The sequence below is a fragment of the Lepus europaeus genome, chromosome 15 (assembly GCF_033115175.1).
Source record: "Lepus europaeus isolate LE1 chromosome 15, mLepTim1.pri, whole genome shotgun sequence".
Taxonomy (NCBI): domain Eukaryota; kingdom Metazoa; phylum Chordata; class Mammalia; order Lagomorpha; family Leporidae; genus Lepus; species Lepus europaeus.
In genome coordinates, this window is record NC_084841.1 from 51,801,541 (window position 1) to 51,828,864 (window position 27,324).

A 27,324-nucleotide genomic window follows, 5' to 3' on the forward strand; every position below is an offset into this window, starting at 1 on the left:
ATTTCTAAGCAAGACACTAACTGGGTATGTTTCTTTCTTTCTATGAATTAACAATAAAAGGCATACATGGCCTCCCGAGAAATAGAATGCCCTTTGGCCCTAATTATGATCTGCAGGTTTTCAGAGAGAAAAGTGAGGCTGAAAAGGTGATGCATTTTACTTCCAAAGATTATAACTATCAGAGGTGAGGAAGAAACATTATTTTTCAATTAATTAGCCAATTTATAAGCCTATTATAAATTTAGTCCCACCTGGTTTTAAATTTTTGTGAAAGGATTTGTCATTTGATTAATGCTACACTATTCCCTCTGATTTCTAAGAAGAAGAAAAATTGCTCTAACTTAAATGATGATAACAGGTAAGAAAACTGTATAAAAGCTTCCACACTGTCTATTTCATTAAAATGAAAAACTCAGGACTTCTATAAATATTCCATTGCTATACAACTTCATCATCATCTTTACTGGAATAAAGGATAATAATGATCATTGTTTTATAATCACTCATTTTCCTCTATTCTGAGTCAAGCCTGTGTCAGAAAGCAAAACAACATAGTTTTAAACCAGCAAGGGAAGAAAAAGAACACATATATTTAATTCAGATACAAAAAAATAAGCAAAAAAAGATTAAGAGGGAGAAGAATAATACGTAAGTAAGCACTGTGGAAAGGTGAGCATGGAAGTCATTTAATTCGGAAGCACTATATGATGTCTATACTTAAATCACAAACATGTGTACAAGTACTCAGGTCTTGTTTCCTGTGTAAAACATTGAAGAGTCAAAGACACATGACTTGATAAAAAAAAACATTTACAGCAATATCTCCAGAATTAAAATCAATTCTAGAACAATACAAAAGAATCAAAATTACATTCCTATGCTTAACAATGGTAAAATTATACTAGTTGTTCAGGTTCATTCTGGCATTGACTAACACTACATATTTAGTATTTCAATCAGAATCGGAATTTTCAGGTGCATTATCACTAATGGTGGGAAAAGTTCTTAAGCCTTGTTTCCTTGCAGTTCTAAGTTGGTGCAAATGTTCTTTCATGTCCTGAGAAATATGGCAAATCCGTCCTTCTATGCCAGGTACTGCAATTACTGTTAACGGTTTCTCTGATTCTTCCTCAAAGGCTGCAAGTAAAACCATTAAAATATATTGTAACACTCAAAATAAATACTCTAATACTAGCCTAAAAGTTTACTAGAATACTGTCGGGGCCAGTGGCCCTGGCCCGACATGAGATGCAGCAGGCTGAAGCTGTCCCTTATCTAATCCTGTTTCCTGTGCTTATTGTCCTGAAGGCTGAAGGCACAAGATTTTTCATCCCACATTCCTGCAGGCAGGATGTGACTTCTGATGAAGGTTTATGATGTTCTTTGCTCTATCTCAGAGCTTGTACCCTGATCATTGCTACTTTGTAAACTTGCTCTATTCCTGTGCTATGCATGATTGCACACAATGAATGTTATCTGTATGGGGTCTGGGGTATATATCCTTGTCTTTCTGTGTGCTCGGGGCTGGAGACTGAAGGGTTTCCTTAGGGAGATTGCCTCCAGTCCCTCATCGCCGGGCCCCCTACTTTGGCTTGGAACGCGATGAGGCAATAAACGTGGTGATGAATTGACTTGAGTGCTGCGTGTCTCCATGTGGTTTGTCGGGTGGCCTCCGACAGAATACATGTTTACTAGAATTCACATCAACAATAAAATTTTAATCAGAATTTCTCTGAATATACATTTCTCATGATCACATCAATATCATTTTAATCAGAATTTCTCTGAACATACATTTCTCATGACCAGCTGTACGATCATGAAAAGTTTCATTGGAAACATTTACTAAGTTTAGACATAATCAAAAGGACACTAATTCTTTTTAACTTAAAATATGGTGTATATGATATCAATATACTTTTCAAAAATTGGATATGCTTATGAAGACAATTATTTTATCAAACAAGTATTGGCTTATAAAAATCTCAATATGAATTTTGTCCAATCTGGTCTTGAATTATGGCTAAGTGACTCTTTTTAAAGAACAAAACTTCTAAACCATATCAATAAAATGAGTTCTGCATGACAAGGCACAGTCCTTATTGGGTAGGGAAAAACAACATGTTTTACAAGAGACTAAGCCGGTTTAAATACTTATAATGGTTCGTTTAAAATAGAAGTGACAGAAAAAAATGAAAAGGTAGTTAAGATGCTGATAGAGAACTTCGAGAAGTCTATAATCTCCTAGAACTTATTTGTGCTTCTCAGATGTGAATTTTTGCTTAAGACTTTCTTAAAATTGTAGCTCAGTCTTTATTTATTCACATTTCCCCAAACTTAAGGAAACAGAATACATTTTTCCATTGCTCATAATTTAACAAAAATACTATTTAATAAAGAAACACTTCTAATAAAACAGAACTATGATCACCTGTTAGTGATGGTGATCTGCTGGTGGTGGTGATTAAACTCATCCGATGGCCTGAAAGACACTGCTTCCTTCCCTGCACAATTTTTATTGATTCAAAGTGATTCATGACGACTGTAGAAAGGACTTGTGCAGTTTCTGTGTCAAACATTCGAGGACAACTTTTAAGCATAATATAACCATCCTTCCCCTGAAATAGCAAAACATATTGCAATTTTCTAATCTAGAAACAAGAATAAATCAAAACCAACGTACTTTTGAAATTTATTGTTGGTACAGAAATGCAATTTCATAGATATGTACAAAAAGATATTTCCATATATGTTAACTGACAGACTTTAAGATCCTAGATTTAGACATGATAACTTTGAACCTGCTGCCCTTAGCTCTACTGCCCAGCATCTTTAGGGATGGGCTCTCGATTCCTCCTGAACATGGCTGTGAACAGATCCAACAGGGAGGTCTCTTCAGAGTAGCACTGCTGAACTTCAGCCAAAACCTCCAAAATGGCTCAGCATTGGAACTCTGGGATGCGTGTGTCTAATAAGCTTCCTGTCAGCACTCTGACACTGCTCCAGAGTCCAGTACTAAAAGCCCACTGAGGCCGGCGCCGCGGCTCAATAGGCTAATCCTCCGCCTAGCGGCGCCGGCACACCAAGTTCTAGTCCCGGTCAGGGCGCCGGATTCTGTCCCGGTTGCCCCTCTTCCAGGCCAGCTCTCTGCTGTGGCCAGGGAGTGCAGTGGAGGATGGCCCAAGTCCTTGGGCCCTGCACCCCATGGGAGACCAGCAGAAGCACCTGGCTCCTGGCTTCGGATCAGCGTGGTGCACTGGCCGCAGCGCGCCTACCGCGGCGGCCATTGGAGGGTGAACCAATGGCAAAAGGAAGACCTTTCTCTCTGTCTCTCTCTCACTGTCCACTCTGCCTGTCAAAAAAAAAAAAAAAAAAAAAAAAAAAAAAGCCCACTGAAGTAAACTGAAAAGTCCATGTGAGTCATCCAAGTTTTAAATGATTATTAATGATTAAATGACATAAATATGCCATTAAATATGTTAGAAGTTTTTATCACTACATTTTTTAAAGATTTTATTTATTTATTTTTATTTTATTTTATTTTATTTTATTTTATTTGAAAGAGTTACAGAAAGAAGAAAAAGAGAAAGATTAAGTCCTCAAATAGCCACAAATCAGACTGACCCAGGCAAAAGCCAGGAGCCAGGAGCCAGGAATTTCCTCCGGATACCTGACACGGGTGCAGAGGCCTAAGGACTTGGGTCATCCTCTGCTGCTTTCCCAGGCGCATTAGTAGGGAGTTGGATCAGAGTGGAGCAGCCGGCACTCAAACCAGCACCTATATGGGATGCTAGAGCCGCAGATGTCAGCTGAACCTGCTATGCCATGGCACAGCTCCATCACTAAATTTAAAGTTGAGCAAATCACTACAACACTCCTTGTGGTTACTTAACCACCACTGGCTATATTCGCCAGCTATTTAGAGAATAATATTAATAAGCATGAATTTGGAGCAGGCACTGTGGCACAGCAGGTAAAGCTGCTGCCTACAGGCCGGCATCCCATATGGGCACCAGTTTGAGTCCTGGCTGCTCCCCTTTTGATCCAGCTCTCTGCTGTGGCCTGGGAAAGCAGTAGAAGATGACCCAAGTTCTTGGGCCCCTGGACCCACATGGGAGACCCGGAAGAAGTTTCTGGCTCCAGGTTTTGGATCAGCTCAGTTCTGGCTGTTGCAGCCATTTGGGGAGTGAATCAGCAGATGGAAGACCTCTCTCTCTGTCTCTCTCTGCCTCCGCCTCTCTGTAACTCTGACTTTCACATAAATAAATAAACCTTTAAAAAAATGCATGAATTATAGATTTCTGTATTTTTCAATCTGATAATACAACAAAATGAACATTACCTGCATATAAGACAAAATATAAATATATGAGTTATAAAAACACAATGAAAAATATTTATTTAAATTAGACTATCTGTAATCACCAAAAGTATATGTTTGTGTACATGTGCATAAATGTATGTAGTAATGTAAGACAATGTTTCTATTTAAAATATTTTAAAAATAAATTAATCTCCAGAACCTGGGTTCTGGTCCCGGTTGGGGTGCCGGATTCTGTCCCGGTTGCTCCTCTTCCAGTCCAGCTCTCTGCTGTGGCCTGGGAAGGCAGTGGAGGATGGCCCAGGTGCTTAGGCCCTGCACCTGCATGGGAGACCAGGAGGAGGCACCTGGCTCCTGGCTTAGGATCGGCGCAGCGCACCAGCCATAGCGGCCATTTGGGGGGTGAACCAATGGAAAAGGAAGACCTTTCTCTGTCTCTCTCTCTGTCTAACTCTGCCTGTCAAAAAATAAAAATAAAAAAAATTAATCTCACATTTGCAATGTACTCCTTTATAGCAAGAAGGTAAATGTTTTTTTTCCGTAAATATTGTCCTTGAACTTTTACAGTATCTCTTATGATTCGATGTCCTGGTTCTGCATCTGGGTCAAATCCAAATTCTATTCCAGCAACTTGAGGAAATCTGAAATTTAAAAGTATATTCTTAGATAATCAATCCAAAGGCATATTAATAGTATGTGAGAGAAAGCATTAAAATCAAAGTGAACACATCTTCCGCTTCTTAAACTGCCAATGTGTGTGTATAGGTCTGGATCTAACTAGACAAATGACCTGTGACTTCAAGGAAAAGAAAGGGGGGTTACTAGTAAAGCCCATCCCAACTTTCTTGGACCACAAAAGAATTTCACAAACTTGTATTCTACAATTTTAAACCACCCTGAGACTTTGGTTGTCTCAATTTCCATCCTCATATCCCTAAGGAAATGAAGTTAAACACTAGTCATCTGTTAAAAATGCTGTTTATCTATGAAGTCCATGAAAAATGCAAATAACACCTTGCTTCTATCAGACTATTTCAACATAAGAAATGGGTGTATGGGGATGGGGATGGGGGTGAGCTGGCACTGTGGCACAGTGGGCTAAGCCACTGCCTATGAAGCCAGCATCCCATATTGGAACACTAGTTTAATTTTTTAAATTTTTAAAAATTTATTTCACAGGCAGAGTTATAGACAGTGAGAGAGAGAGAGAAAGGTCTTCCTTCCATTGGTTCACCCCCCAAATGGCTGCAACGGCTGGAGCTACGCCGATCCAAAGCCAGGAGCAAGGTGCTTCTTCCTGGTCTCCCATGCAGGTGCAGGGCCCAAGCACTTGGGCCATCCTCCACTGCCTTCCCGGGGCCACAGCAGAGAGCTGGACTGGAAGAGGAGCAACCGGGACTAGAACCCGGTGCCCATCCCATATGGGATGCTGGCACCGCAGGCAGAGGATTAACCTTAACCAAGTGAGCCACTGAGCCGACCCCTGGAGCACTGAAGACCTGGCTGCTCCACTTCCCACCCAGCTAATGTGTCTAGGAAGGCAGTGGAAGATAATCCAGCTATCTGGGCTCCTTCCATCCAAGTGAGAGATCTGGATGGACTTCCTGGCTCCTGGCTTCCACCTGGCCCAGACCTAGCTGTTGTAATCAATTGGGTAGTGAACCAACAGACTGAAGATCTCTCTCCCTCTCTCTCCCCTCCTCATCCTTTGTCCCTCCTCCCCTCCTTTCTTCTCTCTTTCTCTCAGTTTGATTCTCTTTCAAATGAATAAATAAATCTTTTTTAAAAAAAGAAAACGGCCGGCGCCGCGGCTCACTAGGCTAATCCTCCGCCTTGCGGCGCCAGCACACCGGGTTCTAGTCCCGGTCGGGGCACCGATCCTGTCCCGGTTGCCCCTCTTCCAGGCCAGCTCTCTGCTGTGGCCAGGGAGTGCAGTGGAGGATGGCCCAAGTCCTTGGGCCCTGCACCCCATGGGAGACCAGCAGAAGCACCTGGCTCCTGCCATCGGATCAGCGCGGTGTGCTGGCCACAGCGCGCCTACCGCGGCAGCCATTGGAGGGTGAACCAACGGCAAAAGGAAAACCTTTCTCTCTGTCTCTCTCTCACTGTCCACTCTGCCTGTAAAAAAAAAAAAAAAAAAAAAAGAAAACGGCTAGAAAGATTTTTTGCTAAATTTATAGGCCATTCACTTTGAGTGTTTCTAGGGGACCATCTTAAAAGGGAGTAACTGAAACTAATGTGTAAGAAATGTAAGCAATTTCAAACTGTAAGATATTGAGATAGCTTCAGGGTGGCTTAGCAGTTACACCACCAGCTAGAAGGGCCACATCAGTATCTGGGTTAGATATTTGACTCCAGGTGTGGAGCTCAGTTTGCTGCTAATGCACACCCTGGCAGGCAGCAGTGATAGGATCAAGTAGCTGCATCCCAGCCATCCACTTGGGAGACTTGAAATGAGTTCCCATCACCTGGTTTTGGCCCTCTGGCTGTTGCACAATTTGGGAAGGGAACCAGTAGATGCGAGCACTCTTGTTTTGCTTTTGCTTTCTGTCACTCTCTGCTCCCTCCAGTCCTTCCTCCCTCCCTCCTTCATTTCTAAAAGAAATAAATAACTAGTACTATAACCATGATTATATACATACAAATATCACAATTAATAGATAAATATTCCTTCTCAGTTCTGATGCAGTGGAAGAGTGCTAAATTCAGCATCAAGACTAAGATAAAGTTGTTCATATAACTTGGTAACTGAAAGAAAAAAAAAAGCATTGCTTTTTAAAATCTTAATTAAGACAACAAAAAACAAATTTCCTAAAGCCTTGAGTTCCCAATATGTTTCCAGATCAAGAATACACTGCCCACCCAACCACACACACACTCCAAAATAAGTCTCAATCAAACAAATAACACAGAGATGATGAGAAAAAAATGCAGCAGACTTCCGCTGTAATTGGCACAGTGGAGGAAAAGAAAGGGTGGTCTGCTGTGTAAAACGCTGCATGCAATCAGACATGCATGAGGAAAGGGATAATCAGAAAATACACAAAAGGGGGACAAATTGAAATTCAGAACTAAGAGCAGGTCAGCTAGTAATGACATGCCACACAGCCATGGTGACACAGATGGCCCGGAGCAGGCTCCAATAACAAAAAGAAAGCAAACAAGCTCAGCAATAGGGTAGAAGAAACAACACCTCATATGCCTTTCTATTTCCCTCTACCAATTTATATGAGAGAGTCAAAGCAACCAGAGCCAAGAAAGAAAAAGAAGGGAAGGAGGGTGGGGAGACAAGGAAGAGGCATGACATAACAGGTTGACCAAAGCTGGTCCACCATTACAGGCTTCAGTCTAAAAGAGGAAGTTCCAAATAGCAATTAGCTATAAGCACACTCCATGCTATTAATCCCAATAAAGAAATACATCAATAAAACCTGGACAGAATGGACAGAACAAATATTTGAAGAATCTGAAAAGTACATAAATTACTACAGGTAGAGTGTGGAAAAAGATCGCAATTTGAAATATCACCGAACTGAGCCAGGCACTGTGGTGCTCCAGGTTAAGCCATTGCTTGGGATATTCCAAATGGGAGTGCCACCATGAGTCCTGGCTACCCTGCTTCAGATTCAGCTTCCTACTGATGCTCCTGGAAGAAAGCAGATGCTTGGGCCCCTATCCCCTGAATGGGAGATGTGGATGGAGTTCCAGGCTCCTTGTCTCAGCCTGACCAGGTCCTGGCTACTGCAGACATTCAGGGAATGAACTATAAGACAGAAGATTCTCTTTTTCTCTTTCTCTCTCTCTCTCTCTCTTTGTCTTGCTCTGGGTCTCTCATTCTTTCCCTTTCAAGTAGATTTAAATAAACAAACAAACACTGCCAAAAAGAATTATCACTGCACTGGCAGTGAGTTTGCTGTATTTTTTGCCTCTAGTAACTCCTAGCCTAAACTCATACCAAAAACAGGTAATGGCATGCAAGCAGACAAAGTTCAAGGTAAACCCTCTAGCTCAGCTTCCAGGAGGAAGTGTTAACTCCTAAGGCTCAGAGCAAGTACTTCATGCCCCTGCACCCTGTCCCCAAGCAACACAGTGGTGGTGGCCACAGGAGCCTGTAAGAAGCAAAACTCGGAAAGAGAGGGGCTGAGCTTCAGAGAACGGGGAGAATGTCCAGTGCACCTTGCCTCCCTCAGTCCCCTTTCCCACTGCACTTGGTGCTGGGTGCAGGGTGCCTGGAGAAGTGCAGTCACTGTAGTCCTGGTGCTTTGACCAGATGACTGAAGAAAAGGATCCTGAAGGGAATGGAAGAAAACCATTGATCGCCTCCTAGGCTCAACCCTTCCCGGCACACGTGTGGGACGGACCTCACTTAGCCTAGTGTTTGAAGATTGGACGTACCATGTCACAGGTCCAAGAGTGACCCCTGGGTGGCACACATGCAGAAACAACGCAGAGCACCGCAGACTGAAAATGGAGGTAGGACTGAACTCACAACTACAGAGGTGACTTGTAATCGGTACCTGAATCCAACAAGGTTCTCTGCCTGCGAAAACAAAGCTGATAATGTCCTACATAGAACTGAGTTAATATCAGAGTCTCATAAGATAATATGCCAAATGGCCAGGACACAAAAAATTTCTTAGTGGGGCTGGCTCCATGGCACAGGTTAATCCTCCGCCTGCAGTGCCAGCATCCCATATAGGCGCCAGTTGTAGTCCCGGCTTCCCCTCTGTCAATCCAGCTCTCTGCTGTGGCCTGGGAGGGCAACAGAAGATGGCTCAAGTGCTTGGGCCCCTACACCCACATGGGAGACCAGGAAGAAGCACCTGGCTTCTGGATTCGGATCAGTGCAGCTCTGGCCATTGTGACCATCTGGGGAATGAACCAACAGAGGGAAGACCTTTCTCTCTGTCTCTCCCTCTCACTATCTGTGGTTCTACCTCTCGAATAAATAAATAAAATCTTTAAAAAAATTTCTTAGCAAAAACTAAGAAAACATCAAAATGCAGGGGGAAGATAACATAGATATCCAAATTACTAAAGGTTTTAAAACTGCCATCATACAAATAATCCAGTAAGCAATTCTTTAGAATATTTTTATTTGAAAGGTAAGGAAAGAGAAAGAGACAGAGGGATAGAGATCTTCCATCCACTCCAGTTCATTCCCCAAATGTCCACAATAACCAGGGCTGGGTCGAGTCAGAGGCAGGATCCCAGAACTCAATCCAGATTTCCTGTGCAAGTAGCAGACACCCAAGTACTTGATACTTGAGCCTCTCAAAGGTATGCACTAGCAGGAAGCTGGATCATAAGCAGAACAGCGGGGATTTGAAACAAGCATTTCAAGAGAGGTTGCAGGGATCCAGACTGGCACCTTAACTGCCATACCACATGCCTGTTCCCCACAAAAAATTTCTGAATCTGCTAAAACAGGGAGTTTGCACTTAGCCATGATCAAATGAAAATCTCTTATGTGAAAATAAAATAGCAAAAATTAAAACTTCACAGGATGGCCTCTACAGAAGAACACAGATAACAGAAAGAGAGTCACCAAACTATAAACCATATCAACAGAAATTATCCAATATGAAAAAAGATTTTAAAAACAAAGTTTTTTTTAAATGAACAGATTTTCCAGGTCCCTATGAGATTATAACAAAAGGTATAACTTTGTGTTATCTGAGTCTCAGAAAAAAAGAATGTGATGGTAAAAAAAATTTAAGAAATAATGACCGAAAACAAAGACATAAAAATATAGATTCAAAAACTCAGCAAAGCCCAAACAGGAAAAATTTAAAAAGTTCGGCCTAGGCCATCATAATTATACTGCTGGAAATGAAAGACAAAGCAAAACAACCAGAGAAAAACAATGACTTACATATAAAGGAAAAATAATTTGGGAGATTGAAATTTATCATCAGAAGTTCTAGAGTTCAAGAGGGAGTGAAATAACAGATTTAGAAGCCAAAAGGAAAGAACTCTCACCAAAAAATGTGTATCCAGCATAAAGTAACTCTTGGACAAAGGATAACTAAGAGAATTCGGTGCCAGCAAATGTGCTTTCGAAGTAATTTTGTGAAGAACTTCTTCAGATGAAAGGGGATATCAGAAAATAAACTTAGAGAATCAGAAATGAAGAAAAAGAAACAAACAAGGAAAATATGTGGATAAATTAGAGACTATCTTCTTTTTTTTCTTTTTAAGATCTAGTTATTTATTTGAAAGGCAGAATTACATAGAGGCAGAGGCAGAGAGAGAGAGAGAGAGAGAGAGAAAGTTTTCCACTTGCTGGTCTCTCCCCAAATGGCCACAATGGTTGGAGCTTGGCCGATCCAAAGCCAGGAGCCAGGAGCTTCTTCCAGGTCTCCCACTAGGGTGCAGGGGCCCAATGACTTGGGCCATCTTCTACTGCTTTCCCAGGCCAGAGCAGAGAGCTGGATCAGAAGTGGAGCAGCTGAGACTAAAACCAGCGCCCATACGGTATGCCGGCACTGCAGACGGCGGCTTTCCCTACTATGCCACCGAGCCAGCACCTCTCCTCTTTAAAATATGCTTAACAGTTGAAAGAAAAATAATAATCTGTGATGAGATTTATAACATAACTAGATGTGATGTATAAGTTTACTATAACACGAAGAGGAAACAGTACATGCAGCATAGTGTGGGAAGATTTCTATATTTCTCTTGAAGTAGCAAAAGATTGATTGTAGGTTAAATATGCACTTAGTAAGTTCTAAAACAACTACTACACAAGTCTTTTAAAAGTATGATAAACACTACACGTTAAAAAGAAACACTAAAACATTCAAATAGCCCAAAACAAAGCAGACAAATAAAACAAGGGAGGGGCCGAACTGTGGCATATTAGGCTAAGCCTCAGCCTGCGCTGCCAGCATCTCATATGGGTACTGGTTCAAGTCCCGGCTGTTCCTCTTTTGATCCAATTCTCTGCTACGGCCTGGGACGGCAGTAGAAGATGGCCCAAGTGCTTGGTTCCCTGCACCCGTGTGGGAGACCTGGAGGAAGCTCCTGGCTTCTGGCTTCAGAATGGCATAGCTTCAGCCATTGTAACCATTTGTGGAGTGAACCAGCAGATGGAAGACCTTTGTCTGTAACTCTACCTATCAAATAAATTAAGTCTTTTTTTTAAAAGGGAATAAAAAACAAAAAGAACAAAATGGATACTAAAATTTTGGAAATATACCAAGCATAGATATTTCTAAAAATCATAAAACTGACTATACTTCAAATATTAGAAGAGAATGGGAAAGATACATCACACAAACACTAATCAAAAAGGTGCTGAATATACCAATAGCAAAGCAAACTGTAACAGAGCAAAGCAAATTCCAATACCACAATTAATTGGATTCATGGAATCCATGGAGGAGACCTAAACTGGTCTCCTGGTTCCAGTTTCAGCCCAGCCCCAGCCCTAGCCTCAGCCCCAGCCCCAGCCATTGTGGGTGTTGGGATAGTGAACTAACAAATGGGAACTAGCTCTTTCTCGCTCTCTCTTGAAAATAAATATTTAAAAACAATTCTTTAAGATATAGAGAGACAATAAAACAGAGGCAATAAGCTTTTTCTATAAAGTAGGAGATTCAGGTTTGGCAATCCATACAATCTCTGATAAAAAAAAATAAATAAATATCACTGTAGTACAAAACAAGCTATAGAGAATATGTATATGAACAAGTTTAGCTGTAGTCCAGTAAGATATTTCTAATGTACAGAAGGGTGAATTTAGCCAAAGAGTCTAGCACTTTATGGAGTACAGATAAAACAGCCAACAGTCAAGTAGATACAACACTGGATATGTATGTATCTAACAACAGAGCTTCCATTACATGAAACAAAACCTCATAGCAGTGAAGGAAGCAAAATTACCATTATGGCTGAAGAATTCAACATTTCGCAGCCAGCAACTGACAGAACTAGATGGTAGAAATTGCTCAAATAGGAGAGGGGCAAGATGGCGGAATAGGAAGGGAGCACATCGGTAGTTCGGCAAGACACAGGTTAATAAAAGTGGAGATACTGCAGGATCATGGAAGAGTAGGGGAAGAAACAGCAGAGGAAACTCTTCCGGAACTAGTGATTCACAGTGGACCTGCATGGAGAGCATGGGAGCCCAAGTTCAGGACTACAGCGGCAGACTCAACGCACCAGCACTGGAACGCGAGGTGAGCAGAACCTCAATAGCCCGAGACACCAGCGGCCAAGCGGAAAGAGGAGACTAGAGGGAACGAGGCTTGAAACTCCGTGGGGAAAAGTTCACCAGGCTAACTAGAAGAGAGAGAGGAAAAAACAAAACAAAACAAAAAAAGTGACCGATACGGACACGAGTTTCTCTCTCTCCGCTCACCCCTCAAAGGTTAGCAAGACAAAGAACAGGCCCATTTTGGACATACGTCATAAGCAGGGCAACCTCAGGTCTGCACCGGCCCTGAGCCTAGCAGTAAAACCTCACTCTGGGTGGGGGGGTGAAATAACAGGAGATTAGGATCTAACTTGGCAACCCAGTGGGAGACTGCAAGAGAATTGGAGCCCACACTGAGGGCAGCAGAGATTCCCTGTGTGGTCCTTGGGAAAGAGCTTCCGATCTCTGACTCCTGTGGGTATATCATTCGCCTGCTAACTACCTCCAATTACATTCAGCTCTGTGGAATTACTTCCCTTTTGAAAAAAATAAAAAGAAAGAGAAGAGAAGAGAAGAGAAGAGAAGAGAAGAGAAGAGAAGAGAAGAGAAGAGAAGAAAAGAAAGAGATTTACCACGCCTAACCTGGGAGTGTCATCTTTGACACACCCTCAACCCTGAGGAACCAAACACAGCTCTCAGACCACACTCATCTCAAGCCTCTAAGGCTCCACCGAAAGCAGACAGTCCACTTAATATAGAGCCATAGTGTAACAAGAAAAAACACCACAGTGAAGAAACCAAATATCTCCAACATGCCATACAACAAACACAAAAACCGAGGTAACAAGAACAAGGAAGACACTATGATGCCCCCAAATGAAAAAGACACCCCAATTCAAGATTATGAAGATGATGAGATAGAAGAAATGCAAGAAGCAGATCTCAAAAAATTGATAAAAACATTAAGAAGTTCTCAAAAACAAATTCTTGAACTACAGAAATCCTTAATGGACAAGCTAGAAAATCTCTCTCGTGAAAATGAAATATTAAGGAGGAATCAAAATGAAATGAAACAACTAGTAGAACAAGAAACTGTGATAGTGATGAGAAATCAGAATGAAATGAAGAATAAAATAGATCAAATGACAAACACATTAGAGAGCCTTAAAAACAGAAGGGGCGAAGCAGAAGAGAGAATATCAGACTTAGAAGACAGAGAACAGGAAAGGAAACAGGCAAACCAAAGAAAAGAAGAAGAAATTAGAAATCTAAAAAATATTGTCGGGAATCTACAGGATCCTATTAAAAAACCTAACATTCAGGTTCTAGGAGTTCTTGAAGGCATGGAGAGGGAGAAAGGATTAGAAGGCATTTTCAGTGAGATACTAGCAGAAAATTTCCCAGGTTTGGAGAAGGACAGAGGCATCTTAGTACAGGAAGCTTACAGAACCCCTAATAAACATGACCAAAAGAGATCCTCACCACGACACGTTGTAATCAAACTCACCACAGTGAAACATAAAGAAAAGATTCTAAAAGGTGCAAGAGAGAAACGTCAGATTACTCTCAGAGGATCTCCAATTAGACTCACAGCTGACTTCTCATCAGAAACCCAAAAGCTAGGAGAGAATGGCGAGACATAGCCCAGGTACTAAGAGAAAAACTGCCAGCCCAGAATATTATATCCTGCAAAGCTCTCATTTGTGAATGAAGGTGAAATTAAGACCTTTCATAGCAAACAGAAATTGAAAGAATTTGTTGCCACTCATCCTGCCCTGCAAAAGATGCATTGGACCTTCTGGTAAATGTTTTCTTAAGTTGTTATCTAATGGTTGAAACGGTTTGCTAAGTATTCATGTGATATTGCTATTGTCAGCAAGCGATCTAGGACTTGCTCCCTCATTTCTCTATTCTAAGCCCAACTTGTTCTTTCATTTCTCTATTCTCTTCAAGGTAGGAAACTAATTCTATTATGAAGGAATCTGTAGGACGCACAGTTTAATCTTTAGACCTTATAAAAGAGATGGCTAACATTTTTCTGTAATAGCATAGCCAAAGTAAGAGCTTAAATAATAATCTCATAGCTAGATTCACTTCGCCATCAGCGAAGTATACAGTAAGTAGAAAAAACCTCCCTTTCAGACCAAAGGGAAAGAAAGTTTTAAAGTGAGAATATAATTTTCCTCATGGGGATTGTCTACCTTAGAAAAACTACTACAGAACATGCCTGCGACTATAGACTTGTAGTTCAGGCCACCGAAGATTAGAGATGGGACTTGGGCACTCCCTTGACTTGCATCCTCTGGTCTGCTTTAACACAAACCAGGAGGAAAAGAAAGCTCGGCATCAGAAGCAATGGGTGGCAGGCCTATTAATGGCTGATCTGTACAGTGATCTGCCCTCAAGGAGACCCAACAGGCCAGTCCATTGCAGTGCTTTCAATGTGGTAAGCCTAAGCTTCAGCAGAAGTCAACTTGTGAAGAGCCCTGGCAGCTCTGCCAAGAGTTGGATCACTGGAAATGGACCTGCCCTGGAGTCGAAGGATGCCCAGGTCAGAGCCACAGATCTTATTGGCTCCAAGCTGAAAAGCCCTTCACTCAGCCCAACTTCCACAGTGACCACTGCAGCTGAGGGTAGGGTCAAGTAGAGTCAGCAACATTGCAGGCAGAACTGTAAATTTCTTGTTAGAGATGCCACCTGCCTTTACCTGGCCAGCTCTCCTCCCAGGCCAGCCAAGTAATGAAAGTCAACAGAGTGCCTTCCTCTAGGAGGTTCACACCTCCCTTAGGATGTACCCCATGTGAAGAGATAGATAGGTCTGGGCCTCTTAACTTACAAGGCCTAAAGCCCAACAGATTATTATCAAGCCCCTTCTATCAGGTTCTGTTTGCCTCTCAATCAGAAAACTTAATTATAGCTTAGACAGCACCTTTCTTAGCTCCTCTAATAATGACTCTGTCCTTTGTTCTAGACCCTGTCTAGCGCACTTGGGCCTCATTCCTTTGTAATCATAACCTCTACTCTACCACCAATGGCTCTACTCCCAACCTGTGTATACTGATGGTCCTCTTCCCCACTTAATGCTATATAATTGTTCAGACCTGGTAAATGCCACTCTTAGGATCATTGGTTACTATCCTCACTCTGTTTTTTATGACCTTGTCTAAATATGATCAGAGTCAGCAAACTTGGAAGGCTTCCATAGCCTTGGCAACTCATGACGACAGCCTAGGGTGGTTACTGGCGCCATAAACTAGAGTGTCAATTTGTTGGGTCAACAACAGGAGCCACTGTGCACTTGCTCCTCATGTGGGATCTCTGTCCTTAATGTGCTGTACATTGTGATTTAATGCTATAAGTAGTACTCAAACAGTATGTTTCACTTTGTGTTTCTATGTGGGTGCAAACTGTTGCAATCTTTATACTAAATTGATCTTCTGTATATAAAGAGAATTGAAAATGAATCTTGATGTGAATGGAAGGGGAGAGGCAGCGGGAGAGGGGAGGGTTGCGGGTGGGAGGGAAGTTATGGGAGGGGGAAGCCATTGTAATCCATAAGCTGTACACTGGAAATTTATATTCATTAAATAAAAGTTAAAAAAAATTGTTCAAATATACACAGAACTGAGCCACACTGATTAAACTGACATTTACAGAGTATTTCACCACCAAAGAAGATTATATACATGTATCAAGCACATACAGAAAACTGATAAAGGCAGACCATATCTAGGGCCACAAAATAAACCTTATTTTATTAAGTAACTGAAACCCTACAAAATATTTTAACGAGTATATTAAAATTCAATAACCAAGCTAAAGGGAAAATCCAGGAAATCAAACTAGATACTTCTACAGGTCACACAGCAATATTTCCAGGAAAATTAAAAAATCATTTTGAAATAAACAAAAATGAGAATACAGCATATCAAAATTTGGGCCAGTGTTGTGGCACACCGGGTTAGGTATCATAGTACCGGTTTGAGTCTCTGATATTCTGCTTCCAGTCCAACTCCTTGCTACTGCAAGTTGGGAAAGCAGTATAAAATGACTCAAGTGCTTAGGCCACTGCCACACATGTGGGAGAGCAAAATGAAGCTCTAGGCTCCTGATTTCAGTTTAGCACAGACCCAGCTCTTATGGCCATCTGGAGAGTGAACCAACAGATGGAAAATCACTTTATCTCTCCCTGTCATCCTGTCACTCTGCCTTTCAAGTAAATAAAACAAATATTTAAAAGCAGTCTGTGCAATGCAGCTAAAATAGAGCTTAGAGGAAAAATAATAGCGCTAAACGCTAAGTTTTTATTTTTTTTATTTTTATTTTTATTTTTTGACAGGCATAGTGGACAGTGAGAGAGAGTCAGAGAGAAAGGTCTTCCTTTTTGCCGTTGGTTCACCCTCCAATGGCCACCACGGTAGGCGCGCTGCGGCCGGCGCACCGCGCCATTCCGATGGCAGGAGCCAGGTGCTTATCCTGGTCTCCCATGGGGTGCAGGGCCCAAGCACTTGGGCCATCCTCCACTGCACTCCCTGGTCACAGCAGAGAGCTGGCCTGGAAGAGGGGCAACCGGGACAGGATTGGTGCCCCGACCGGGACTAGAACCCGGTGTGCCGGTGCCACAAGGCGGAGGATTAGCCTAGTGAGCCGCTGCGCCGGCCTAAACGCTAAGTTTTTAAAAATGAACCATCTCAAATCAGCATTTTAAGCTGATTTGAGAAAACAGATAAAGAAGAGAAAAACAAATCCAAAGCAAGCTAAAGAGCAAAAATCAATTAAATTGAAAGAACTACCATATTCTCTTCCAAAGTGGCCATGCTATTTTATACTTTCAACAACATGCTTTATCCTCATCATCACCAGCATTTAGTATTATCACTATGTTTTTTTTTATTTTAGCCATTTAGAATAGGTATGTAGTAATATCACACTACAGTATTAATTTGTTCTTCATATAATTAACTTTCATCTGATTATTTGGAGAACTGTCCATACAACAGTACTTCAAAATATTTGTGGAAAATTTAATTAAAGATAAGTTTATTTTGGTTCAAAAAAACTTCTGGAATCCATACAAGGTCTTTTCATATTCCAAATTTGAAAATTAATTACTTGTGTGTCTTTTTCCTACATTGTAATTCAGCATTATTTTCATCACTGTTAAGTTCTGAAAGATATTTACATATTCCATATACAAGTTGCTCATCAGATATGTGTTTGCAAATAATCTCTTCCAGTTTGTAGCTTGTTTTCATTTTCTTCACAATGCGGTTGAGAGCATAAAAGTACCTAATTTTGATGAAGCTCCATTTATGACTTTTCTTTTTATGGATAAGGTTTTTGGTGTTCAGTATCTTTGCCTGGCCCATGGTCCCAAAGATTTCTTCAACACATTTTTCTAAAAGTTTTATGGTTTTATATTTTGCATTGTTTGTTGCCCATTTTGAGTTTCTTAGTTTATAAAGTGTGGACCTTAAGACTAATCTTTTGAGCATATTTATAAAGTTTTTCTATTCCATTTCACATATTCAGGCATCTACTCCTCCACTAAGTACCACAATCTTTTTTTTTTTAGATTTATATTTGAGGGACCATTGCTAAGGAATAGTAGGCAAAGCTGCTGCCTGTAGGACCAGCACCCCATATGGATACCTGTTTGATACCTACATATGAATACTCCACTTTTGATCCTGCTCCCTGCTAACGTCCCTGGGAAAGCAGTGGAAGATGGCCCAAATCCTTGGGCCCCTGCACCTGCATGGGAAACCTGGATGAAGCTCTTGGCTCCTGGTTTTTGACTGGCCCAGCTCCAGCTGAGTAATAAACAGAGGATGGGAGATTCATTCTCTCTCTCTCTCTCTGTCTCTCTGTCTTGCCTTCTCTCTGTCTGTAACTCTGCCTTTCAAATAAATAAATCTTTTAAAAAATATTTATATTTGAAAGGCAGGACTACAGAGAGAGAGATATTCTATCTGTTGGTTCACTCCCCTAATGGTTGTAATGGCCATGGTTGGGCCAAACTGAAGCTAGAATCCTGGAACTTTATCAGGATCTCCCATGTGAATGCAGGGGCTCAAGGGCTTGGGCCATCTTCTGCTGCTTTCCCAGGTGCATTATCAGGGAGTGGGATCAGAGGCAGAGCAGACGGGACTCAAACCGGTTGCCATATGGGATGCCAGCATCACAGGCAATGGCTTAACCAGCTATGTCATAACATTGGCCACTAAGTATCATAATCTTGATTATTGTAGCTATATTAAGCCTATTCATTGGGTGTTATTAATCCCAATTTATACTCCTTTAGCAAAAGTATGTCATAGTGATTGGGTTCCATGCTTTTCCACATAAATTTTAAAATAAACTTGCTATAAAAAATTTTTGAAATTTTAATATGAATTCAATTAAGCCTACAGATCAACAATTAATACTATTTTGAGTTTTCCAGTCCATAAACATGATATGTCTCTACATTTAAGTTTCATTTGATTTCATTAGTACTTGGTAATTTTCAGCAAATGTGTTTCTATACATATTTTGTTTGACTTGTATCTAAGTATTTAGTATGCTTTGGAGAAGTTTTAGGTAGTTTTACATTTTTAATTTTTATTTCCCCACATGCATTGTTAATACAAGGAACTTGGATTTTTATTTATCTAACTTATTAGTTCTATGGATGTTTTTCATAGATTCATTGGGATTTTCTGTGTAGGCTATGTCATCTTCAAATAGGTACAGTTTTCTTTTTTGCTAGTTTCCATAACATACTGCTTTGATTAGAACCTCTGGTATTATTCGGAATAAGGGAGGTGACAGTAGATATACCTGGCTTATTCCTGATTTAAGTAGATAGCATTCCATTTTTTTCTCATTAAATTTGATGCTAGCTATAGGTTCTTGTAGACAGTTTTTATCAAGGTGAGAAAGTTTCCCTAACTTTCTAATTTACTAAGATTTTTATCATTAAGTGTATTTTGAAAAAAGTCTCTTCTGCATCAACAGATATTTTTCTTCTTTAACCTGGTAATAAGACAGATTATGCTGATTTTTTTTTTTTTTGGACAGGCAGAGTGGACAGTGAGAGAGAGACAGAAAGAAAGGTCTTCGTTTTGCTGTTGATTCACTCTCCAATGGTCGCCGCGGCCGGTGCGCTGCGACCGGCACACCGTGCTGATCCGAAGACAGGAGCCAGGTGCTTCTCCTGGTCTCCCATGGGGTGCAGGGCCCAAGCACTTGGGCCATCCTCCACTGCACTCCCGGGCCACAGCAGAGAGCTGGCCTGGAAGAGGGGCAACCGGGACAGAATCCAGCGCTCCGACCGGGACTAGAACCCAGTGTGCCGGCGCCGCGAGGCGGAGGATTAGCCTGTTGAGCCACGGTGCCGGCCTGATTTATTTTTTAATAATGAACTAGCCTTGCATATATGCAATAATCATAATTGGCCATGGCTTATAATTTCTTTAAGATGCTGCTAAATTCAATTTTTAAATAGTCTGTTTAGTATACTGTGACTAAGTTTAGGAGATATTGCCTTTTTCTTTTTTGTTAACTATTTTTATCTGGTTTCAGTACCCATATAATACTTGCCTCATAAAATTACTGGGAATGTGTTAGGAAAGACTGCTCCAAAATTTGTGTTAATTCTAGTTTCAATGTTCAATTGTACAACAATTCAAATTGCTTTCTGAGGAAGTTTTAAATTATGAATTCAATTTATCCAATAGTTATGAGACATTAACATTATCTATTTCATTTTGGAAGAGTTTGCCATTTTGTAGTTTTCTAGAATGTGATTCTTTTATGCTATCAAAACAAATTTTTTCTATACAAAGGTGTTTGTGGTAACCCCTTATTGTTCTTTTAATGGCTATTTAATCTATAATGGTATCCTTTTTTCATTTCTGATACTGGTGATATGCATCCTCTCTTTTTTTTATCTGTATCTGTCTTGTCCATCTGTCTTTTTTTTCATTTATTAAACTTTTATTTAATGAATACAAATTTCCAAAGTACAGCTTATGGGTTACAATGGCTTCCCCCCTCCCATAACTTCCCTCCCACCCACATCCCTCCCCTTTCCTGCTCCCTCTCTCCTTCCATTCACATCAAGATTCATTTTCAATTCTCTTTATATACAGAAGATCAGTTTAGTATATATTAGGTAAAGATTTCAACAGTTTGCTCCCATATAGTAACACAAAATGAAAAAAATACTGTTGGAGTACTAGTTATAGCATTAAATAACAGTGTACAGCACATTAAAGACAGAGATCCTACATAATATTTTTTTTAAAAAATTTAATTAATTTTCTATGCCATTTCCAATTTAACACCAGGGTTTTTTTTTTTTTCATTTCCAATTCTCTTTATATACAGAAGATCAATTCAGTATATAATTAGTAAAGATTTCATCAGTTTGTACCCACACAGAGACACAAAGTGTAAAAATACTGTTTCAATACTAGTTATAGCATCACTGCACATTAGACAACACATTAAGGACAGATCCCACATGGGATGTAAGTACACAGTGACTCCTGTTGCTGACTTACCAATCTGACACTCCTGTTCATGGTGTCAGTAATCTCCCTAGGCTCTAGTCATGAGTTGCCAGGGCTATGGAAGCCTTTAGAGTTCGCTGACTTTGTAGGCATGGAAAGCCAAGATACCATGGAAAAGAAAAAAAAGAAGAAGACCTAAATGAAAGATCTCTGTGAGTGAGATCCCAGTGGAAAGAACGGGACCATCAAAGAAGGAGGTACCTTTCTCTGAAGGGAGGAGAGAACTTCCACTTTGACTATGACCCTATCGGAATAAGACCAAAGTCAGCGAACTCTAAAGGTTGTCCATCTGTCTTTTAACACAAGTGTAAAGAAAATTCAACAGAGAAGGGATAATCCTTTAAAAATAAATAAAGGAGACAAATGGATAGAAAATAAGTACATAAAAAGAATTTCAAAATCATTAGTCACATGGAATGTTACTCAACAATAAAATATAACAAACTTTTCACATTTAACAACCTGAATGAAGTTTAGAGATCTTCTGATAAGTGAAAAAAAGCCTAATCTCAAAAACTTATCTAATATATGATTATATTTATGAGGCATTATAAAAAAAAACTATAGTCACTAAGAATGGAGGAGCTTTTGCAGGGTTTATGAATACAGGAGTATGACTACAAAGAATGGCATGAGATAGTTTAGGGCAGTGCTGAAATTTTTCAGTAACCTAATTGTGGTGATGATTACAGAAATCTATATGTATGTTGTTAAACTTACTGAACTGTACAACAATTAAAATCAATTGTACTACATGATCATTTCCAAGTACACAAAACAAAGGGGAGAGATAGAAGGCAGTAGCACTTACAATAAAGCTCAAGGATAAAATGGTAGAGTATCAGTTCTCAGCTACAGTATAGCTCAATAGAGGACAAATAGAGCTAAATTAAGTGCTCTGGGAACTACACCTAAATTTCTCTTTTAACAGAGGTATAAAGGAAATTTTGTCAATGCACAAGCCTAAAAGAGAATAATTCTTAATTATTATATTTGAAAAAATTAAAGCATCTAACAATATCAAGCGAGAAAACATGAACTTTATATGCTGCAGATAGGAATATGAATTGTTATGACCACTCTGATGGGCAATTTTGTAAAGGTGAACATTTATATCCCCAGCAATCATTTTAGGTGTACATCCTAGAAAAAGTTGGCCCATCTACACAGAACCATACTGTGTAAGAATATACCACAGCACTGCTACTCATAAAACAGGGAAACTAGGAACAATCCATATGTCCACAATTTGGTAAATATATAAATGAATTATAGTACATACATGCAATAGTGTAAACTTTCAAAAAAAAAAAAAAACCTCTCATCCCAGAAAGTCTTCATTAAACAATTCTACTAAATGTGCCTAAAGAAAAATTAACACCAATTCTACACAATCTTATTCAAAAAATAGAAACAACTGAGGAAAAACATTTCATGCATACTAAAATTTGGTATAAAAGTCCTTAGTAAAATACTACATATATGATTTAGCAATATTAGTCCTAGTGTGCAAAACTAGTTTGGTATTTCAAAATCAATCAAAATAATTACCACAGCAACAACTTAAAAAGGCAAAATCACATGATCCCATGACTTGATGCTGACAAAGTAGTCAGAATTTCCTTAGCTTGATAAAGAGCACCTATAGGAAGGCTACAATGACATCATATTTAATGATGGTTTTTCCCTTAAAGTCAAGATGAAGCAAGGATGTCCTCCCACTAACCTAATTCAATTTAAGATGGGAAGCCCTAGTCAGTGCAAGAAAAGGAAATAAAAGGCATACAGACTGTAAAGAACAAATTTGCACATATTTGCAGGTGACAAATGATTTATACAGAAAACCTGAAGAAATATATAAATAAATTCCTGGAACTGCTTAGGCTACATGATATAATATTATTATTCAAAAATCAATAATATTTCTATATTCAATGAGCACAAGGAAACCAAAATCAGAATATAAGACTATTATTATGCAAAGCAATGGAATATTCAGGAATAAAATTTAAAATGTATGTATGGTACATATATGCTAAAACTGCAAAATGCTGATCAAGGAAATCAAAGAAGACAGAATACAGAAAAAAAGAACATATTCATTGACTGAAAGACAACATCGTGAAGATGTCACTTCTCTAAATTGATATTCGACACAATTCCCACTAAAGTCATAGCAAGATTTTCTGTAGCTGTAAAGGGGAAGAAACTAAAATTTCTAAGACAATTTTGAAAATCAAGAATAAAGTGATTTTAACACATATTAAGCTATGATAATTTAGAGCATGTGATATTAAAAACACTTAGATTGCTGGCACCGCAGCTCAATAGGCTAATCCTCCACCTTGCAGCGCCGGCACATTGGGTTCTAGTCCGGTTGGGGCACCGGATTCTGTCCCTGTTGCCCCTCTTCCAGGCCAGCTCTCTGCTGTGGCTCGGGAGTGCAGTGGAGGATGGCCCAAGTCCTTGGGCCCTGCACCCACACGGGAGACCAGGATAAGCACCTGGCTCCAGCCTTCGGATCAGCGTGATACGCCGGCCGCAGCACACCAGCCATGGCGACCATTGGAGGGTGAATCAACAGCAAAAGGAAAACCTTTCTCTCTCTCTCTCTCTCTCTCTCTCTCTCTCACTGTCCACTCTACCTGTCAAAAATAAATAAATAAAAATTAAAAAATAAAAATTAAATAAAAATTTAAAAAAACACTTAGATCAATAAAACTAACGAACCCAAAAATAGACCCACATAATTATAAACAATTGATTTTTTATAATAGCATGTAAGTAATTCAATAAGAAAGGATGGTAAATGATGCTAGAGCAATAGGATATCCATAATGCAAAAAAGTGAAACTGAACTGAACCACCACACCTTATACAACATCCAACCCAAAACAAATCATAGATTTAACTATAACACTATAGCACTTTGAAAGATTGTAAACATCACTGCCCATTAGGGAAATGACATTAAAAACCACAGCATGACTGCACACTTATTTGAACAAGTCAAATTCATACGTAATGATAACACAAAATGTTGGTGGGGGATGCTGAGAAACTGGAAACTTTGTACACTGCTGGTGGGCACGTACAGTCACATTAGAAAACAGTTTGGCAGTTTCTAATTACACTGCACATACATTTACCATACGCTCCAGCAACTGGATTCCTAAGCATTTACCACAGAGAAATGACAACTTACATTCCCACAAATGCTTGTATGTGACAGTTCATCCTAGGTTTATCTGTATAGCCCCAAATTGGAAACAACCAAAGTGGTCTTCCGTAGGTAAATGGTTAAACTTTGGCATACCCATATGAAGCCCATACTACTTCTGCACTGAAGAGAAATAAACGGCTCACACATGCAATAACCTGGAAGGGGATTCAGGGCATTATCCTGAGTTTTTAAAAAGGAAATTTCAAATGGTCATATTACTTGTTTCATTTATATAATATTCTCAAGAAGATTATAAATAAAGAACAGGGTAGTGGTTAGCACAAATTAAGTACAGCAAAGAAAAGGAATGGGTATGATATGAACAGCAATAATATGAAGAAGATACTTGATATTAATTTTGTAACATGATTGTAGTGGTGGTTACACAAATTTCATGTGATAAAATGGCATAGAAATACACACACACACACACACACACACACACACATATATATATATATATATATATATATATATATATATAGTGCCAATATCATCTTCCTGGTTCTGAACATGTACTATAGTTATAAAAGGTATAACTTACAGGAAAACAAAGTAAAACACATACAGAAGCCTTCTCTGCTATTTTTTGTAACTTTACTATGAGTCTATATTTATTTTTAAATAAAAAATTTAAAATAGAATTGAAAAATAACCATCTTAATTTGAGGTAATATATAGAGATCTTATTATTCCATTTAATAATCTTAGGTGTTTTTAAAAAATATTTTCAAAGACATAACTGAAAAGTCTATGAAATTCATGTTAAAATTCTAATTCACAAATTATTGTTCTTTGTTCTTAGTTAACTAAGGCTGACATACAAAATACCACAAACTGAGTGATTTACATAACAACTTATTATCTATCTGGAGGCCAGAGTTCACAACCAAGAGTTTGTTCCACTGAGGGCAGTGATACAGAATCTGTTCTAACTTACGTTATAGGAAAACAATACGATGCTCTCTAGAGCTTCACAGTTCTGATGAATATATACATTTTGTTGATGCCTTAAAACTTCTACTCTGGTACCACTGAATTAAGTATCACAGAACCCAGATCTACAAGTTTAAAGCAGATTCAATATTATTCCTTGGGCAAGCACCACATAATACTGTAAAATTAAATCCATAAAGCTTAAAACATTTCACCTTATAGAATTAACAGTTACACAAAATTTTGGGAAGAGCAAATGGCAGAATGGAATATTCTCCAGTGATCATCCTCCTTCAGAAAATTTTGAACTAGTCATGCATAAAACTAACTTCATGAGAATTAAGGAAAATAGGTAGGAAGCCACAGTACCTAGTTATAGCATAGTAAGTAAAGGCATTAAGGAGGTCAAAAGGACAGATTTATATTACCTCCATCACCCTTCTTCAAATTTCAAACAGCACAGAACGAAGTGACATACCATCTACTTGGGGGATAGAGAGCAAAACAAACATATGACTTTGCCTTCAACCCTAACACTGGGCACACAAGAGTAAAATTCTTCACTTGGCTGATCACTGTGGCTCCCCACTCCAGGCCAAAACACACAGACTGAGCCTCCAGACACACCTTGATGCCAGGTGGAAAATCACTGCCCTTCCCAGGAAATATCATATCGGACAGACCACGGCAACCTTAGACTCGGACACATCCCAGCAGCAGACAGCCTCAGTGGCAATGGGGCTTCCGCATACTCAAGCACTAAGAGGCAACCACAGTGTTGGGTCCCAGCGTGGGACTCCACAAAGCACAGTGGTCCCTGGCACAGACGGCAATGCCCATGTCGTTTCTGGGGACAGAGATGACACCGGACAGTCTTCCCAGAATATCTGGAAATACTTACTCTTACAAGGTTTTCTGAGGGAGACAAAGTCAGTCTGTGAAGAGTGGAATAAGTTCCCACTTCTTCAAACGTTCACATATTGACTAGTGATCTTAAAAATAAAAACCAAAACCAATCGTGGAAACAAGATGTTAGCAGAGAGAAAAAATAAAGTGCCAATGATTGATTCTAAAGCATGGAGAAGTGTTAATTGCCTAGCAAGGAAATCAAACTATCTGTTTTAAGGAAGGTCAGTGAAACTCCAAGAAAATAAAGTAATTGAAAAAAGGAAAACAATAAGTGCCCAGAATGAGAAATCTAACAGAAAATTTCAAATACTAACACACACACATACACAGGGAGAGGGAGAGGAGAGGGAGAGGGAGAGAAGGAGAGGGAGAGAGAAATCCAAAGACATAAAAAAATACAATGAATGGATTTAAAAATACAACAGACAGCATCAGCAGCATAATTGATCACACAGAAGAAAGAGCACAAATTGAAAAATGACTGAAAAGGAGAGAAGACTGCTGAACAATCTATGGGACAACATCAAAAGGACAATTTTAGCCATGGAATTCAAGAAGGAATTGAGAAAGAAAAGGAATAGAAAGATTATTAAAAAAAAAAAAATACTGCCAGAAAACTCTGAGCAGATTCAGTCCACATAAGAGTATACCAAGTAATCAAACTGTGAAAACTCAAAGATAAAGGGGACCAGCACTATGGCATACTGGATAAAATCCCACCACTTGCAGCGCTGGCCCTTGTTCAAGTCCCAACTGTTCCACTTCTGTTCTAGCTCCCTGCTAATGCACCTGGGAAAGCAGTGGACATGGGAGACCCAGATGAAGCTCCTGGCTCCTGGCTTTAACCTGGTCCAGCCTGGTTGTTCCAGCAGATGGAAGATTCTCTCTTGGCTGGCACCTTGTCTCACTAGGTTAATCCTCCGCCTGCGGCACTGGTACCCCAGGTTCTAGTCCTGGTCGGGGTGCCAGATTCTGTCCCCATTGCTCCTCTTCCAGTCCAGCTCTCTGCTGTGGCCCAGGAAGGCAGTGGAGGATGGCCCAAGTGCTTGGGCCCTGCACCTGCATGGGAGACCAGGAGGAAGCACCTGGCTCCTGGCTTCGGATCGGCCACAGCGGCCATTTGGGGGGTGAACCAATGGAAGGAAGACCTTTCTCTCTGTCTCTCTCTCTCTCTCACTGTCTGACTCTGCCTATCAAAAAACAAACAAACAAAAAAAAAAAACAACAACCATTTTTC

General features: G+C 39.9%; 1 protein-coding gene across 1 annotated transcript in view; it reads right to left on the bottom strand.

Annotated features, from left to right (window-relative positions):
* Window positions 1-952: 952 nt before the first annotated feature.
* Window positions 953-27,324, bottom strand: part of LOC133774292 (trifunctional nucleotide phosphoesterase protein YfkN-like) — a 96,908-nt gene continuing 70,536 nt past the window's right edge. The window contains exons 6-8 of the mRNA XM_062211938.1: window positions 4,815-4,962; window positions 2,432-2,618; window positions 953-1,137 (exon numbers count right to left, since the gene is read on the bottom strand). Of these exons, the coding sequence (XP_062067922.1) occupies window positions 953-1,137; window positions 2,432-2,618; window positions 4,815-4,962 (520 nt within the window). The remainder of the gene's footprint in view (window positions 1,138-2,431; window positions 2,619-4,814; window positions 4,963-27,324) is intronic.